The following is a 13,666-nucleotide window of genomic DNA, read 5'->3' as shown; positions in this document are numbered from 1 at the left end:
TTGGTTACTCTGCAAGAAAAATAATATTTCATTATAGGATGTTTTCTCAGTAACTGTTAGAGTCATGCCAATTTGTCACTGAACGTCTAGGCAGTTTCAGCCGTTTCAGCCTTTATCATTTATTTCAGACTTTTATTTTGTGGTAATAACAGTTATTTTGTCTTGTATTGTAGGTCTATCTCAATTTGACACCCTAATATGAAGCAATTATTCATGCATTAGCAGCCATTGGCTAATACTTCAGTATCTTTTAATTCGACCCCCCAAAAAGTATGGTCAGCATTGAAAGTTGATAGTTTTGTCAACTCCAGTGCCAAACTTTGTATCACATCACCTTATATAATCTGCATATATAATCTTAAACTGGGCATTGTTATTAACTATTATTATTATAATTATTTATAAGTATTATTAATATAATTTCAAAGGAGTATGGAATTGTTACAGACCGGAAATGTCCAAATATGGGGGGGAGTCCCTCTTAAGTAAAGTGCAGTATATTAGCACCACCGTGTGGTTCAACACAGGTACTGTCGCTCAGGTTTTTAGAACGAAGTTCTCAAACATCTAAAGTTCTAAGTCCTTAACATATGAATCAGCCAGGATGAAAACGACACAACCATCAATTCTCTACAAGTAAAGTTCCAAGAAACATTTATGTGCACTTCTATTTTGAAAATGTGAACGGTACTGTTGACTCCTGCGCTTCCGGTGTGTGCGTGCGTGTGTGTCAGAGTCTGTGCGTGTCTTCGACAGCTCCGCGCAATGTCTTTCCCGATGCGCCTGTGCGCTTTAGTCGTCAGCCTGTTGTGCCTTCCTCTGTGTTTGGTCGAAGCGCTCGGGCTTTGTCGGATACTTAAACGCATCGCCCCGTTCCGTTTAAGCCGTTTATCCAGCACGTACAACAAGACCATGCGCGGCGACAAGAGGCAGCTGTTCCGCAGCCTGCCGGAGTTCCGCAGGGCCGGACGGAGGCTCACGATCCTGGAGATCGGCTGCGGCACGGGGGCAAACTTTGAGTTCTACCCGCCTGATTCTCGCGTGATCTGCACCGACCCGAACCCCAATCTGCAGAACTATCTGAGGCAATGCATGGACGACAACGACCACCTCACTTATGAGAGTTTTGTGGTGACTTCGGGGGAGGACATGGGCTCGGTCGAGGCCCATTCGGTAGACGTCGTTGTGTGCACGCTGGTGCTCTGCTGCGTCAACAGCGTGGAGCAAACTCTGCGCGAAGTGCGTCGCATCCTGAGACCAGTAAGTCCTCGGAAGAAGCTATTCATCCACTTTAAAGTCATATTGAAAACACTATTGGCCTTTAACTTTACTCAGGGGCAGAGCTTTAATTTATTTTAGACCTCTGAGCCACACTGGAGTGCCTAAATATGTCCACAGTCTATGCGTAATTGCGTATTGGCTTATTCAGTAGATCACACCACCCACGGGGACACGCAGAACAGAGAGGTAGGGGCAGAGTGGCTCAGAAAGCTGCTGGTAGTCTCTCTCGCGTGAGTCAATCTTAAATAATTGACTCATTTCCGCCTTTACGCACAGATCGATCCATGACCAGCTCGTCTCTTGATACAAGGATCCCCGGATAACTAACTTGGCTCAAATCCTTACTCGTGATCAAATTGAGCAGGTTAAAATGTAAATATTACAAATGAAAACACAGTTACATTTTCTTTGCTTTTTATGAGCAAGCAGGTGAATTAACAGCAAGTAAAAAAAATGTAAACTGCAGAACATATCCCACAAAAAAACATAAAAACAAATGTGCAAAAGGTTAACACAAATAAATGATATCAATATTTTAAGTTTAGTTTATATTCAACGCTTTTGGACCAGACAAAGCTTAGTCTTTAGTCATAGCTGGACGAACATGTTTACAGTGGGCATGCGCGCTTGTCTCGTCAAGCACAGGGCAGTATGGGTAATGCAGTCTCGGCAAGATGTGACGTAATGTACGCTCGGTGCCGTGAAGGCTGATGTGCGGCTGTGATGAGCAGCGGTGCAGCTGGTGAAGGATTCAAACGGAGCGTTCCGGAACGCTGATGGTTCGTTTCACTGCTGCGTTCCGGCCCCTTAACGCACCGGGTAGGGGCAAGTAATTTGGGCATGGGGTCCAAATGTTGACCCAGAAGTAGCCAAATGAGATAAAAAATGATGACATATCCAGGGGCGTCACTAGGCTTTCAGGACAGGGGGGGCTTAGCCCCCAGGAGATGCACAGGATGTGAGCAAATGTAGCGTACGAGCACAAAACCTCAAACGGTTTTGGGCTGAGAAATTATACATTATTATAATACAGTACAACAACAAAGAGGTTTAAACATGGTGGTACGTGTAAACCAGTCTCTGCTTCGCAGGGCGGAGCCTTCTTCTTCTTGGAGCACGTTGCGGCAGACCGTTCAACGTGGACGTACTTCTTCCAGCATGTCCTTCAGCCTGCATGGCGTTACTACGGCGATGGATGCAAACTCAACCTGGAAACATGGAAACATCTGGAATCTGCTGGATTCTCTGAACTCGAAATGAGACACGTGGAGGCGCCATTCATGTCTTTGACCAAGCCACACATCATAGGTTACGCTGTGAAAGCGGAAACCTAAAGTAAACATTGTGTGAATAACAAGAAACTCTTCTGTCATTCTGACTCGTGTTTGTCCGTGGAAAAGGCAGCGCAGAGGTTGTGTACGTCCTTAACACGCGTGTAACATATATGTAGTAAAAGAAGCCTCATTCATAAAGTCTGGAACACGTGACTTACCAGTGTGTTGAGTACCCAACCGCCTTCCGTACGTTACATATAAAGGAAAGCAGGCCGAGCATTCATGAGATGCTGATTGTCTTTGTGTAACTCTCTGTGTTTATTATAAACAACTACACTAAATATATATATAGATTGATCCACAGTCCACCAGGCGAGATGCCGGTTGCTGCTGCCAATGGCGTGAATACTGGATTGTGTGGTGAAGTTCTAGACTAAATGAACAGTAAGTGCATACCCTTTACCCTAGAGACCGCAGGCATCCGCTGATAGTTAGCCAACAGAACGCCAGAGAGCCTCTTTGCATTCTCACATGTTCTAATCCGAAAGGTGCCATTATTTGCATGCAGTCCTGTTTTTTTTCCCAACTGTCCCTGAAGGCCACAGCGACTGAACTGGGGGGGGGGGGGGGGTGAGGCATCCACACGATGAAGGTTGCTCTCTGTGTCTGCCCCCCCCAGAGCAAACGGAACACCGGCGGACAAAGGGAACGAGGAACGAGCCTCTTCATGGCTTGCAGGAGGGAAGTTTTATCTTAGAGTCTCTTTAGCAATCAGGTTTCTTTTTACTATGATTTTGTACTATTAAATCCTTTAAACTAAAAATGATATGTGCTCTCATCCACAGAAGCTGGAAGGGATGAATGATGGTCCCCCCAGAGGCTCCAGCCCTCACCAGGTGGCTGTCGGTTCGATTCCTCATCGCTCGCTTCCGCTTTACAACTGTCCCTTCATGAGGGTTAGGATTAAACCTGTGGAAAACTTTATTTATGTCAGCATCACATCTTTTTTTGAAAGTGGACACAACAACTGTCATAAGTGAGGTTTTCCTTTTTTTTTTATGGCAGCTCTTTTGCACATCCCTTTCATTAAAATTTGCATTGCTTAGCGACTGTTTCACAATTGTTCTAATAATTCGGTGCACAGATTCATGATTCGAGTATCCTCGGGGAAACCACTGGTGAAATCATCTGATTTGCTTAAAGAGCTGAGTCAGCTGATCTGATCTGATCTGATCTGATCTGATCTGAGCTGATCTGAGCTGATCTGAAGCAGAGGCCCGGAGGTGTTGGGTTGGGCTGCAGCGTCGGAGTCTACAGTCGGCGTTTGTGTGTGTTCAGACCCACGACTTCAAGGGTGTGCATTTTCACCATCGATTGAGGCGCTAGCCGGTTTCAGGTGCTGCGTGTGACTTAAGCCGTTCCTCTTTGATCTTTGCCCAGTAACACAATGGTGTCATCGCGTTTCACTTGAATGTGCTGACACAGAAAACTATCGATCATGGTTATGAATGCCTATGGCCTCAGTATGTTTGAAAGAGTCTGCAGAGCCTCGCCTTGATTCGAGTGTTGTGTTTCCGTGGAATCCTGCCTGACCTCTTTCTCTGACGTTATTAAACGCCCCTCGGCAGCATCAATCACTGCAGACGTTCCTGCTTAGAACCGAGCCACTGCTGAAGGTGAAATGCGGCGCATGAGAGGAGCTGGGTAATCATCTCCTGATGCCAAACACAAATAGAAATTGTCAAAACAAGTAAGATTGCTTTGTATGCAGCTGAGCGACCATTAACTTCAAAGGCTACGAGACAATCCCGTATGATTTGCCTAAACTCACATTCCCGACACGAAGCTCTGTCTGCAAACACTCAACCCTGGATGACCCTGCCTGCCTGTCTCTTTGCTGATTGATCCATCGGCATTAGTTAGGAATGATTACCGCGACCAAGCTGGTGATGCTGTCTTCAGTGTCCGTCTGTCTGTTTGACCAACTTATGGGACGCTTAGCAGGGTCGGGAATGTGGGAGGAAAGCGCTAATTTTCAAGTGAATTCAGGAACCGATCCCAGCTTGCTGTGGGTGAGAGGCGCGACACACCCCGGGTGTATCGCCAGCGCATGGTGGGGGGGCACAGAGACGAACAACCACTCAAATCATCATTGGGCAGCCAAATTGACCTAAATCGTGTGTTTGTGGAGTGTTGATGCTCCAATCACGGTTTGGTTGCTCTTCTGTGACAATAAATCTCTTGAAGGAGAGAAAATGACGACGGTGGCTGTAAATACAAGCGAACTCCTGTCCAATACCTGAGCAATAGCATCCGCTAGTGGATAGTAATGTTATGACAGGTGGTAGAAACGCAGATGTTATAATATAGAGTATGATAGAGGTGTAAATGAGAGTATGGGGGTGTTCAGATATTGTTACAGCAGTGTGTGTGTGCGTGCCTGCAGAACTCAGGGAGACGTTGCACGCAGAAATGTGCTGTGTGTGTTTTTTTGCAGAGGGAGAGTTTAACGAGTCGTGTCATGTCTGAATTCATTTTGAATGTATTTGATTTCTATTTATACACATCAAATCAAGTATAATGATGCATGATGGGATAAGAGCAGAGGCAATCCTCCAGAACAGAACAGAAGATCAGATCCACAATTCTCAGCCGATGTGATGTTAACTGCTTTAGACATGCAATATGCTAATGTTCTCCACTGTGTGTACATAAGTCCAACGTGTTCGATCGCTACATCAGCAGAGACAATGCAGGATTGAACGGCTGTGTGGAGCCACAAATACTGCCCTGATTCTCTGTTATTCACATTGCAAAGAGTAAAATCTTCCTAAATCACAAAATAATCAAATAATAGCAGAAAAGAAAAGACAAAAAAATAAATAACAACCTACTCAAATGAAAAAAATCTCAGGCATATACAGACACAGATATAAGATGGAGTAGATAAGAAAGATATGGTGAAATAGATAAGTCCTTTAAGAATGAAATACATTTAGTGACACCAGATTGCTGAGAATCAGGCTTTTTGTTATTTGTCATATAAACCAGGAACAGGCGGAAGCAGACTGAGAAAAGCCTTGTAAATACGAATATGCTGTTGTTTGATGTTGGAAAAGGGCCTACGTGAATAATTTAAATCTTTACCAGGGGATAAAATACTGACTCAATCAAATCATGAATAATCGACGCCACATTAAGCACAACAAGGATCAACAACTAATTGTCAGAAATGATCTTCACAGACAGTAACAGCTGCCTACCTGCAGCTCCATATTTACACACACACACACACACAATTAATCTGAGAGTCTAAAGATAGATTCTAATAAATCTGCTGTCTCCTCCGATGGTCGTTGAATGTAAAACTCATGTCTTAATCATAACAAATCGAGACTTCTGCACTGAGCAGACTATGAATGGCACAGCCATTACGTCTGGACAACTTTACACATCCGTCTCCCACTTTCAGCCCTTTTCCCGAGGGGTCTGGCTGTGCAGCCATTTTCTATAATTCCAACAGACAGGACCGAATTTGACATGCTTGGTGATGTTTTCTCACTCAAACCAGATTTGGCTCTTTTACATTAGATGCAACGTTAAGAAGTCCTGCAGGATATAACTGGAAAAACAGAGAGCAGTACGCCGGAGGAGAGAAGGCGCGACAAAGAGCAGAGGAGATAAACAAGCATCCAGACAGTAAACAGAGGCCGTATATAAACACCGACAAATGCTGATCACAGATGCTCAGATTCTCTTTACGCCAACATTAAAGGGCGTCAAACCGGCACAACATGAAATGAACAAACCTCCAAAGCAAATCCACTTCTTGCATATTTTATAACTTGTATTTTACAAGTATGTTTTATGTAAGCGTACGCACTTGGAATGGATTTAGCTGCAGCTTCTGGGAAGATGTGTTCTCGTGTTTCGTTTTTCGTTTTTCTTCACACCTTCCAGGAACTCCCCGTGTTTGTTTACAGCTCTTCCATATGTTGCAGTACATTTGTGGCTTTTCTCAAGAAAGCCACACAGTGGTGACGACAAACACAGGCTGTAAGAGTAGAAACACTGTTCCATCACACTGAGGTTACACCGACCCTTAGATAAAGGACAGGAATGTAGCAGTCACGACTAATTATCCTGCAGCCGTGTGCAAAGCTGTGGGAATGTTTATTTGTGTTTTAGAATTCAAAAGACTCTAAAATATTAAAAATAACCTTTTTTTTTATTTCTCCATTAATTGGTGAGAATTCTTCCAGCTTCCACCCCGAAAAGAAAGAAAAACTAATTTGTGCATTTGTCCTGAACTTTAATGGGCTCTTCCTTTTCCCATACAGTTGGATGAAAGTTGGGCCAACAGAAATATTCATGTTTGTTTTTCTGTATCCTGCTGAAAGACACAAACTAACCCAGTGCTTCTCAATTATTTTCTGTCGCGACCCCCCTAGAAAGAAAAAAACATTTCGCGCCCCCCCCCCCGAAAAAAAATAAATAACAAACTCTTGTATCCTTATTAACATACAAAAGAAATATGAAAAAGAAAGAAATATAGACCAACTTACAACAAAGAATAACTTTATTACCATTTTTTTTAGTCTGCAACCGAAAATAAGGAAGTCTGGTCTTTCTTCTTCTCCCACCGTAGATTGTTTACAACCGCTCTTCTTCTGCTAACACTCCCTGCGCGCACTCTGACAATCAGGGCGCCACTGCCAACTACTGGAGTGGATGTGCAATTACATGTTACTCTCGTAAGGCAAAAAAACATTTTCTCCGCGATCACAGGCGCCCCCCCTGACATCGCACCGCGCCCCACCATTTGAGAACCACTGAACTAACCGGAGCAATAACACAACCTTCTTGGTACTAATCACTGTAATGGCGGTGAACTATAAATACAAGACAGACATGTGATCTGGAATTTTAGAGCTGTATTATAGATGTATCTCTAAAATAGAGCCAAATGTGTATTTGCTGCTGCCTCTGACTGACTTCAATGCTGCGGACACAGCGTGAGCTCCTCGCCCAGTGCAAGAAAAGCAGAGGAGGTCTTCGTCATTGATGATGGCTATGACAAGAGAAACATCAATCGGCATATAAATAACATTTCTATAGACAGAACACTCATCAGGTATACTGTCTTTTACTAAATGATGATTAGCCTGCATGGCGATCAAACAGAATCACGTCGACAAACAGAGAGCAGGAGAATTTCTTATTAGCTGCATAATTTTGAGATACAGTTAGAAATAATTTTACTCTTAATAGATGCTCTTGAGTTTCATATATGACAACACAGCAGTTGGATAAAGTTTCCCTCATCTGGTCAAAAACACCTTCAGATCAATCCTGCAGTATTGAGGAGGTGGTTCATATGGCTCAATAAAGCATTTGGGCTTTCTTAGCTTTGCACTTCAGTCATATTAATCCCTAACTTACCTTTGCCATAAAAAAAACCTGTTTCTGCTCCCATTTGACTGATCTCACCCCCCATCTCTTAAATGCCATACCAAGCATTAAGGAACCATCTGTGGCTGTGTTTCATTGGCCACTGGCTCAAGGCTGTGGTTTTTAAATAGAAGAAATGGAAGGGTTGGCTCCAAATGGAGCATAGTAAGGCTTGGATCGTGTCTCCGCTGTCTCTAAGTATCGATGTTATTAGAGGATAAATACTTTTTAATGGATGTGCACTAGGAGGATGAATCCCTCACGGGGCCAACCGAAAGTTCAGTTGTATTAACCCTTAGTATTCTTTTATTTATTTATTTTTTATTTGCAAAGCTCAAATTTATTTCAATAAAGCCTGGAGGCCCCCCAAATTAATCTAGGTGTGTTTAAGGTTCTGGATTTACTCCATGTAGTTTTTGGCTTTTCCTCTCTTGCACATGTAAATCCACATATGTGTGTATTACCTTCACATTTATGCAAGTGTGTGTGTCAGTGTCCGTCCGTGTTTGAATTGCAGGTCGTGTGACTGTGCAGGTCGTGTGACTGTGCACAGCGAGCCCACTGATGGGAATAGAAAGCGACATAAGCTTGAGAGCTGTAAGGTTTCGGGCTGAGTGAGAGGCAGCACCTTTTTCTGACCTTTCTTCTGTTGGCATTTCCAGCCTGAATGAGAGAAATGAGAAAACAGAGAGAATGAGAAAACAAATCAATGCCACAGTCCGGCACCTTGTCTAACGATCCGGGCAGCTGCTTTTCCTTTGCTCAGCTTTCACTCAGGAAATAATAGGAGCGACCTCTGGGAGTCTAACACAAACTCAGTATCTGTGTTTTTGTGTCAGAGCTGTCTTGTCAGTCTGACTGAGGCAAAGGTTGGAAAGTGAGTTTCGAGCTCTGTGGCAGTGGACCATAGTCTAGGCCGGGGGATGTGCAAGAGCAGGAAGTGAAAGTGAAAAGGATTTTCAAAGTAAAAGTACATTTAGTATTCAGCACCAGGCTACAAAATTGGCTTTTTAGTCTCAGCTCATCTTTGGTTTCTTTTTGCTAGAAATGGGAAATTTGAAAGGTCATTTATAGACTTGCAGATACTGTTGTGCCTTACATTATGTTGTTCTGTTTATCGTCTCGACTTAAATGTTAGTCCATTTCCTTGAATCGTCTAGTTTTCTATTGTTTCTTTGTGAACTATGGTGAAGTTCTCCTGTGTATAATGATAGACTGAACTGAACAAACCGCCATGCTGGGTTTGCTTGTCGCTGTTTAGTCATCAATCAGACTTAAATAATATGTAGAGAGCCATTTCTCAGAGTGACAGGAACAGATTTGTGGGCGTTCAGAATAATAATTCTAGGCTTGCTCATGGGTTTAAGGATGGCTTAGTCAGTCTGTTAGTAGTGTCAATCCAGCACTTTGATGCAAACTGAAATATGTGTTGATGGATTGTCATGGAACTTGGCACAGAAATTCATATTCCTGAAATATTAATGTTAATAGCGCGACTTTTACCTAAAATGACTCTCTCAGCATTCTTTTCAACGCACTGTGTCAGTGATTCAATAAAACTGCATCCATAAAAAAATAAATATTCATTTAATTAATATATCAGAAAGTTCTCAACACATTTCAGTGAAGATTTGCATCCTTGGAATGATGGAGGTGATTCTCCTGTGAGGTAGATCCTGAGCAAGGTACGGATGTAAACATTGCAATTGCACATAAATGTAAAAAGACGCCGAAATAATTCTGTTTTACATCAGTGACTGTAACAATCAAGCCCTGTGGATGACACATATTATTTTCTCTAAATCTTATTTTGTAGAATATTTATTTTATTCCCGACTAGGAATGATCATTTCAGTTATCGAGAACATTTGATCTTTATTTCCTTCCCATTTCAATGCCTTTAAGGTGTCCATCATATCGACAGTCTGGACATATATCTTCATTTTAACAGATTACTGCTTTTGACTGCTGACTGGATAAAAAACATTTTGTAGAATATAACTATCAACAGTATGAATGTGCTTTTCACCACTAATTACAATATGGATGTATAAAATACAATGGCAGATGAATTACTGGTTACAATTCCAAGCTCATACTGCAATAATTTACATGAAGATTGACTTCATGAAGAGTTGTTTGTTTCAGTCGACATCTATAAGTGACAGTTTAATTGATAAACTGTCGCAGCTTGAGGTGGGGCCTCTGATTTTCCATGCACTAACTTCTGTCTTCCATATCCTCCTCCTGCAATCTGCTCATTCCGGTCACCTGTGCTCACCTGGCAAAGAACAATAAAGCTCAGTTGCTGGATTCCCCTTCTACTGTTGTGCATTTGTGTTCTTACCTGCCTTGGTCTGTGACAGAAGCAGCATTTGAACAGGTATCATTAGTTATAATTACATTATGGGAATGTCATCTTCATGCTATTACATGCCAAATTTGAGCTACAGATAATTGACTTTGAATGGAAGTCAGTAATAACTGGTGGTAATAATGACTAACGTATATCTACAAGGACCATTTATGCCAGTCAGGTAATAAATGAAGTGACAATTAGATTTAATGAGAATTGAAAGAGTCACGATTACATTTACATTGAAGTCTATGTTGATCTGGAACCCCCCCCCCCCTTCCTCATATTCACTGCCACCATTTAAATTGGCCTGTGTGTGTGTTGGACAATGTCCTCTCTGTGGTTCAGGGACCTCTACATTTGAAATCCAATTGAGCTAGAAAGCCTTGCCTCTGACACCATGCAGCTGACAGCCCATTCAGATGGTAACAGACCAGTGTGTGTGTGTGTGTGTGTGTGTGTGACTTGTAAATTGGCAGTACTCTCTTCCTGTTAACCTTTACAAAGTAGTCTGCATTAAAATTAGCAATCTGACAGGAGAGCAAGTGTCTGGTAGTGATACACATTCAAAAACTGTTTGTCATAATACTATCAGAGCACGGTTGAGAGACAAATAATAAGATGGGGGGGGGGGGGGGGGGCACATCTGTTCCTACTGAGAGCCACTTCAAATTTGTTTAAAGTGGTTGTATTAAAGGTAAAATAATGTCTTTATATAAATTAGAAGGTCTAAAGCTATGTGGAATTCATCATGTATGTTTGCAGCCAAGGGACGGAAATTAAAGATGAATGTAAAAGCCCAGCAGAGACAGAGGCAACATGCCCTTCAACTCCTGTTCCAGTAGCTAATGAGCTCACAATACACAATATGCTCTTAATCACTGCTGTCAGGGATGTTGATGATGAGCAGGTGCAGACGCCAAGCCTAAACGGGATTATCTTGAATTAGTCGAGGCCACAGTCACACCAACGCTCATGGAAGGAACCAAACGGTCCCCTCCTTTCTGTGAAATGCCACTGCTAATGTTTTGCTCCTAATTGTGTGAAATGTTATAATTTCCAATGAGGAAAGTAAGGGCATTAAAAGTCTTCAAGTGAGTGTGTGTGCCTGAGAGTGGCCATCTGTTCATCAGCTGTACCGTCACATGACTAACTGCTCCGTTCTCGACCCGTCATTCCGACCTGTTATCGAATCCCAAACAAATGCAAGGAGGTTATGTTTTGGATGCCGTTTGGCTGTTATCAGGATTACTGTCTAACTTGGATCCCTTTAAAGTTTGAGAGCGATCCGGATACCCGTCTGGATGCAAAACAAAAATCTGGATTTTCCCATTTACTTATAATGGAGACTTAAAAAAAAAAAAATCCTATCTTGTAAAATATGCATTCAATTCACTCACCAGAAATCAGTCATAAAAGGGGTCTGAAAAATGTCTCCTGTAACTGATCCAGAATGAAGTCAGGAAAAATATTAAATTTTAAAGATTCAAAGTGGAGGCTGTCTTTTCATTATGTATTCAGAGCCTCTTTCTGCATGCGCCGTCAACCCATTATAAATTATAGCCAATGCAGCCTCATGGGCAGTGCCGTTAGCAGCAGCTAATGTGGCATTGCCAGTTCCTCCCTTGTATGGGTCTCAGGCAGTAGGAGCAGTATTCAAGTTGTTTTATAACGGAGGAGATGGAGCAGGGCTTATCTTGAAGGCAGGGTTGGGGCAGCGTGTTCTAGAGGCGAATCGACTGTGGGATGGGCTGATGAGTTTGAAGCTGGAGATTGGTAGACACCGTTAATCATGCTCAGCTGGGGCCTCATTAAAGTGTTTGATTACTCATGATTACATCCTTCCTCTCGTGTGTGCCGTGATCATAATGCCCTCACACACACACATAACTCACCTCCCCTTCTAATTAAGCAGATAATCCTCCCTCATATTCACTTGTCACGCAGCACAGACGCTGCTGACAGACACGCTTAGAGAGGCGGCGAGCAGGAGGGGGCCACTTCGATTCAAACACACGGCTTGAGCTCATCCGGCAGGTTCAGGTTGCAGCAGATGTGAACAGAATACGTGCTGAGGTGACGGCTCACGTCTGTTTCTTGAGGGCTAGAGCTCGATGCATCGATAGCGAGACGTAGGAGAGGTTTGGTGAGACTGTGCAGAGCAGGAACTCCCTACCAAAGCATCACGCCAGATGCTTCCGTGTTACTTCTCATACCTCGGTAGCTTGAGGAATGCTGGGATGCCGTCTAGATTCACGCTGCTAGCTGTAGTGCCATTATAACACCAAGCCACTGGTGTCAAGATGCTTCCACGACGGTGACGATGAGGTGAGAGTATCGTGGTGCAAAACGAGCTTTGCAGAGAAAGAGACTCCATCGCTCCTGTGAGTATGGCTACGCTACAGATCAGCCGCTCAGTGGCTGAAGAGGCACTTCATTTACAGTTCAAGTTCTTACCTCAAAGTGTTTGAAGGGAGGTCTAATTAATGAAATGGGCGAGAAGGTTCCCTGTGGCTGCTCGAGGCCGCTGAAATAAATCGAAGAGAAAGGAGCAGATCCCCATGGTGCGACCGGGGTTGTAAACACTGAGATAATTACATTTGTTTTAACTACATCTTGGGTCCATTTTTAAGTGGCCAAAAATGTCATTTGTAAATGTGGAAAGGCATTTTAAATATGTGAAATCGGTTCGAAGGACTCCCCAAATCCAGACAGCTGTCGCTCTCAGAGAGGCTAACTGTTATTAAACTGTGATCGGGTTAGCTGTTAGCTTAATGATCCGGCTTGTTGTTCGCTAAATGATCGGCTTCATGATCTCCCCCTTCCGGTCTTTAACTGCTTGAAGTCAGCGATGTGTGTATCTTGTGTGTTCTCTTTGAGTATTTTGTGAGGTAAAAACTTTATTGTGGTGAAACGGCACTGATCTCAGCATATCTATATTCCATCCTAAGGCTAATTTAGAAGTAGAGACACGACAAGAGAGGCGGCAGCAAGAACAAGTGTTCGGCCGAGTTCGGAAAGTGAGCTGTCCAAGGTCCTGAATGCCATTCTCTCTCTCTCTCTCTCTCTCTCTCTCTCTCTCTCTCTCTCTCTCTCTGTATATTCCTCTTTCAAGTCACCTCACTTTGTACTTTATACTGAATATAAGAACTATATTGTTTTCTCTCGTGGTTAAACTTCTTTCCATCAATACTTGAGTAGTACTGTTTTGTCTAAACGTGTATAAATATACGGATGATACTCGGATCAGCAGCAAGCAGCCTGTGAATGCGTGATAGGAAGCCAGCCTCCATTCATTGAAGCC

The 13,666-nt window shown here is 43.0% G+C and overlaps 1 protein-coding gene across 1 annotated transcript; it reads left to right on the top strand.

Annotated features, from left to right (window-relative positions):
• The first annotated feature begins 765 nt into the window (after window positions 1–765).
• LOC137898658 (thiol S-methyltransferase TMT1A-like) lies at window positions 766–3,259 on the top strand. Its single transcript, XM_068742700.1, has 2 exons — window positions 766–1,260; window positions 2,373–3,259. The coding sequence occupies exons 1-2, from the start codon at window positions 766–768 to the stop codon at window positions 2,613–2,615; spliced, it is 738 nt and encodes a 245-aa protein (XP_068598801.1). The 3' UTR covers window positions 2,616–3,259.
• The last annotated feature ends 10,407 nt before the right edge of the window (window positions 3,260–13,666 follow it).

The sequence above is a fragment of the Brachionichthys hirsutus genome, chromosome 8, assembly GCF_040956055.1.
Source record: "Brachionichthys hirsutus isolate HB-005 chromosome 8, CSIRO-AGI_Bhir_v1, whole genome shotgun sequence".
Classification (NCBI taxonomy): Eukaryota; Metazoa; Chordata; class Actinopteri; order Lophiiformes; family Brachionichthyidae; genus Brachionichthys; species Brachionichthys hirsutus.
Note: the sequence above shows the minus strand (reverse complement) of the source record. Positions and strands in the feature narration are given on the sequence as shown.